The sequence below is a fragment of the Austrofundulus limnaeus genome, unplaced genomic scaffold (genome assembly GCF_001266775.1).
Source record: "Austrofundulus limnaeus strain Quisiro unplaced genomic scaffold, Austrofundulus_limnaeus-1.0 Scaffold213, whole genome shotgun sequence".
In the NCBI taxonomy this organism is placed as follows: Eukaryota; Metazoa; Chordata; class Actinopteri; order Cyprinodontiformes; family Rivulidae; genus Austrofundulus; species Austrofundulus limnaeus.
Window position 1 is genome coordinate 234,944 of NW_013952615.1, and position 5,819 is coordinate 240,762.

Below are 5,819 nucleotides of genomic sequence, written 5' to 3' on the forward strand. Positions count from 1 at the left end.
CCAGCAGCCTCGCACTGATGACCTAGTTGATGTCATCATTTACCTAGAATGCTTTGCGTGTAAATAAAATAGCTCCGTCCGTGTTAAAATATATTTTAAAAAATTTACAAATCTAAATATCCTAAAGTATTTTTACAGTCTTTATTTTACAGTTAAAATAAATGTTTGTCAAATAAAGTTTAATGTTACAACTAATCGTGGATCCCTTTAAAAAGTTTTATTTTTGTAAATTGTGACAACAAGCAGGGTTTGTTCTCTATAGTGTAAAATAAAGCAGGGACGTGACGTTAAAATGGTTCCCTACAGAGCAGTAAAGCTCTGGTGGAAAACACGGATGGATGTGAAAAAGAGATAATAGCTTTAAAAGTGTGCGGTGGTTACAAGTACCTCCATCCTCTCGGGCTCTTTTCCAGCCCTTCATTGGAGCTGTCTCGCAATATTGTGCCAAACAGTGGGAACTTTGGTGCAACATTTGACTTTTACTGAAATTGTGGCGCTGTTGAGATGGAACCATTTACAACAGCGTGGAGGGATGGAGGCAGATCCACTCGTACACACACAAAACACATGCATGAGTACGCTTAATGCCTGCCATCAGTCATCTCTAAGGGAGTGCATGTGGAGCATCTCGTGCTGTAATTGAGTGTGGATCAGCATCATAGCATCTAGAGGTGATGTGTGGGTTACTGCGGCCCGTGCAGTTGTTGAGTTCTGCAAGCGCTGCGGTCACAAATCCTACTTCACAGCAAAACAATTACATGAGTCTAACAGAGATGCAAGCTGTTTGAATTAAACCCAATTAAACCATTTAGCTGTTATGAAGCAGCAACCCTTCTATATTTGATGACGACAGCTTTTACAAGAACACTAATAAAAGTCTTTTCCATCACAGATGGGTGGTCAAGATTAAGACATTGTTATTAAGACATCAGTTTGCATGAATTATGACACAAATGCAAAAGTGTCTCACTGCACACTGATTCTCTGCAGTGTATGTGTCAAACTCAAGGCCTGAGGGCCAAATGTGGCCCATAGGTAACTTACCACTGGCTTCCAATATTTAAAAATAAAAACTAGCTTTTAAATCAATTGTAAATGTTAAATTTATTATTCAAAGCATCAAAATGAACAGATTTAAAAGCGAAAGGACAGTAATCCTTGCCAGGCCCCTGAGCTGTTGCCTTTGACTAACTGTGACCCCCTGAGTGATTTAGTTGAATAGCTCTGTATTAATGTCTCAAAATAAGCTGCTTTAAAGCCAGCATTGAGCATAAACTACATCTCCCATAATGCATGTTGATTATTTTACTCGCAATGACGGCAACTCACCACTAGGGGGAGGTGCACAGGGAAAGGAGCCAGCAAAATTTGTTGCGTAAAATCTCATTTAGGGGTATTTTCGCCAGCTAATTTGCTACGGCTTAGTTGTACTGGGAAGTGGGAATTTCTCACTTACAAGTGGTATATTTAAACAGGAACACCATTCCAGTGGGAATTCCCTGTCAGAAAGTGGGAGTTCAGAATTCAAGACAGCAGCTACTCACCACAAACTAACAATGAATAAAACTGTTTTACTTTTAAAAGTGTTTCTGTATTTATTTCACATTTAGACATTTGCACATGTGGTACTTTTCAGTGTTTATAAGATGATGTTTTAAAACACTGTTTCTATGCAGAAAATACCACACAGAGCTCAACTGTATTTTTAAAGAACCAGTAGACATCGACCTGTGAAGACATATTGATAGTGAGGGCAGCCCACTTGTTATCCAGCCCCTGCAGGACACTCTGGGCCACGGAGGTTTTACCAGTTCCCACCGGTCCAGTGAGCAACACCTGGTACTGATTCAACACCAGAGCTTTCATCAACAAGTTGTAGCGAACTGTGTCCACAGTGGGAACCATAATCTCATAGAATGGAAGTCTGCAGGAAAGAGATATACAGTAGAAACAATGTAAGTGTTACATAAAGTGAATTCTGTCACCAGAAAAGTAAAGTTAAACAATTAAAGCTGTGAAAAACACACCAATAACAGATCAATTATGAACTATTCACTATAATTTAGCTGGCTCCAATGTCCAGTTTTTTTTTAATATTTGTTCTGCCTATACATATTTAGTCAACTGACTTCTCTTTGAGAAGTATAATTACCAACATTCAAAGTATTTTCTAATATAATTTCTGGCTGAACGGAAAGTTCATTTTAAAACACTGTTAATGCAAAAGACTAAAACAGTAGGTTACAGAGTTTCTGTTTGCCACTAGAAATGTACAATTTCTATAAATGTTACTCGTTTGGGCTTTTGGATAGAGATGTTTTTAAAATTAAAATTAGAACCCAACAGAAAAAAATAATCATAATTACAGCATTTCATTACAAACAAGGCTAAAGCTTTTTAACATTCTTTTTTCCTCAAAAAATAAAAGAGCACCAGCTGAATGTTTCACTAGTTTAAGTGGCAGCTGGCACAATTAAAACTGAAAAAAAAAAAGAAAGAAACCTGAGCAGTACAATGTGCAGCAAGCAGAAAATCCAGTTTCCTTTTTGTAGATTCTTCTATCTGCTTCATCTGATTTTATTTGAAACATTATGCAGATTTTACAAAGAGATAACTCTAGTCTTGAGTTTCCCTTGAGATTAATAAAGTACCTACCTCCCTCCCTACCTCAGCTTTGGTGCACTGACCAGTGTTTCAACCCAGATGACCACCAGTCTAGCCCCAAAAGGACCAAAAACTCGTTTTTCAGTCACTATTTCAATCATCGATGGTACTCTACCTGCTACACTTGGACAATGAGGAGCCCTGGTGACTCACGTAGTGCTGTAGTGCCAGCCTTTTGGCAGCTGATCTTCAAAGGAAATCCAGGATTGGTTTTATGGTCCACATAATACTCATAAACTGTGTCCTGAAAAAAAAATACAACAAATTTATAATAAATATAGCTGAATCCAGTGGGTGAAAAAACAATGATGCATATACAAATATGATTACCATAAAACACTTTGAAGAGTTTACATATTCATACATTTTACACCCATGCGCTCTACATACCACAGAATGTCACTGAGTTGCAGTGGGGTAAGAAACTAACAGTAGTTTTCTTCAGAATAAGCTTTCAACTTTAATTTTCTAAACACTTGCACCATCAAATAATCAGTCCTTTGAAAAATCAACTGAAGAAGAGAAATCAAAGTTTTGTTCGCTGACTTCTAAAGGCCTATTCTTTATATTTCGTAGAACTGTTCATTTTAAAGGGATCCATGATTAGTTGTAACATTAGACTTTATTTAATAAACATATATTTTAACTGTAAAATAAAGACTGTAAAAATACTGTAGGATGTTGAGTTTTTATCATTTTTAAAATAAAAGTTTAAAAATATATTACACGGATGGGGCCATTTTATTTACAAGCAAAGCTTTCTGGGTAAATGATGACATGGATAGGTCCTCGGTGCGAGGCTGCTAGTGAGCTATATCCACCCTGAAGGTTAATCTTGGACAATATCTGATGATTGACTCTTTTAAATGAAACCAGAGAGCGTTGACAGAGAGGAGAAGGTAGAAATGACTCAGCCTGBAACTGAAAATATRGATGGAGGACAACAGAGCTGCTTCATGGAAGAAGAACCTCAGCTTAGTCTGTTAGCTTTAGCTTTAGCCTCAACGTTATCACCATATATATGTATTAGCTCAGCGCTACACATTCTCCTCTHGTCACTGAGGTCCTCCATCCACATGACAGAGAGGGGAACACAAAAAKGACTCAGCCTGCAAYTGAAAATATGGATGGAGGACCTCAGTTTAGCTTGTTTATCATGCTAGCGCTGAGTTAATACATACAGTATAAGGCAATATGGCGTCGGCGCTAGCTCAAAGACTAACCGGCTAAGCTGAGGAACCMCCCCCCCCCCAACGGGTGGTGACGGTGAGGGGACGGGACAGAAGCAGGAGGAGGTTCACAGAATCACCTCAATCTTGCTTTGTTTATAAACAGAGCTTTAAAGGATTATTTTAGACAGAAATTTAACTTACATCTTAAACACACAAATAAGATTAGGTCAGAAATGTAATTCTAAATGACTGCTTGTTTTCAGATTATTTCATCATCTAATTGTAGCTAAAAGCACCTAAATGAGCTGATTGTTTATCCAGGTTTCCTTGCCTTTTCAAGCTTTATGCTCTTGATATTGTCAAAACATTTCTTCATGTAGGGCTGCATAGGGCTTGGGTTCTGGGACTGTCCCGGGATCTCCAGCATGTCATTATTAGACAGGAAATAGAATCTCGGGAAGATCTGCCTCTTGGTCTCCAGATACATGTCCAAGGATTTCTTCAAGCTTGTTGTTCATTTCTGACAGACCCTCTAACATGCCTGAAATACAGAGCTGAGAGGTAAAGGTGTGTACACAAACATATACATTTGTGACCTACCAGTTTAGATTATTAAAAAGTTAGCTGTTTAGGGTTTTTTTTACATTCCAGTTAATAAACAAGGCAACACGTAAACATTTTGTTGTCTGAAAATGCCAAATGGGAACTGAAGTTTTGAGTGGATTTAGGAAATATGAAATATGTTGCGGTACCAGGATGTTGTGTCCCTGTCAACGCGTTGTTGTTCTTGTGGAGATGGCCCATTATGGTTTTCCAATTGGCGCTAACACCTTCGAACTCATTCCACTCATGAGGGAGCTGTTCTCTGATGTCTTTTCCTTGGAAAATTTTCTGGAAAACGTCAATGTCAAATTTATTTATATTGCTCATTTAAACACAATAACAGAGTGGTTCATGAGGTCAAGAACAAACAGGACAGCACAGGGTTCCTACAGCTTAAGACAAGATCAATTTAAGACTTTTTAAGACCTTTTTAATGCCACTTGAAATGAAACTGAAGACCAACTCAAATGGGGAAAAAAACTGTTAGCGACAATTTTACCCAAACATTTATTTTAACACAAAACACTGAGCTGAGAGGCATTCAGAATTTAAAATAATAAATAAATGAAACCAATAATTTTAATATTTCTGACGATTTACAATCATCCTACTTACAATGTGTTACCATTTTTAAGACCTCTAAAAGATTGATTTAAGATATTTTAATGCTAATTAAGGCCTTATTTTTGACTTTTTAAAGATGCGTGGAAACCCTGCAGGAAGAACCATTAATAAATTAAATGTAGCAAATCACAAAATAGGTTAAAAGCAAACTAAAATGAGAAAACCTCACAAGCTCAGAATAATGATGGAACTCAAACTGAACTCAAATTAAAAGGGTAAAAAAGGGAGTTTTCAGGTGAGATTTAAAAGACTGTATTGATTCTGCAGGGGTAGGTGGGTCCAGACCCTGTGGGCTCGATCCCCACTGAGTTTTAATTTAGATTGGGCTGCTCTAAAAAGGACTGACTGTTGGTAGGGTTGTAAGAAAATATCGATACACTGAAATATCGCGACATTTCATTTACCGTATTTTTCGGACTATAAGCCGCGACTTTTTCCCTGAACTTTAAACCATGCGGTTTATAGTCCAGTGCGGCTTATACGTGGATTTTTTTCTTCAGCCACCAGGGGACTCTTATGCTCCATTTGCTTCAACCACTCGCTTCAAAAAARGAAGGAAAAAAAAGAAAAAAGGAAAAAGCGATCACTTCCAGACTGGTGTACCAGGAAGCAGCGATTAAAAGATAGTCAATGGCCAAAAACTCATAAAAAGGGATAAAACAGACATTGAGACAAAATTTTGGAGCTTAATCCAGGACCAGTTTGTGGATAAACGTCGAGTGAAGAGCTGCTGACTTTTTTTTTTCGGCATTGCAC

The 5,819-nt window shown here is 37.7% G+C and overlaps 1 protein-coding gene across 1 annotated transcript in view; it reads right to left on the reverse strand.

Moving 5' to 3' along the window:
• The window catches only part of LOC106525128 (dynein heavy chain 2, axonemal-like), a gene marked incomplete in the record, with an annotated part of 65,095 nt that overhangs the window by 28,825 nt on the left and 30,451 nt on the right, over positions 1-5,819 (reverse strand). The window contains 5 exon segments of the mRNA XM_014019253.1: positions 1,729-1,924; positions 2,787-2,908; positions 4,168-4,336; positions 4,338-4,377; positions 4,589-4,727. Of these exon segments, the coding sequence (XP_013874707.1) occupies positions 1,729-1,924; positions 2,787-2,908; positions 4,168-4,336; positions 4,338-4,377; positions 4,589-4,727 (666 nt within the window).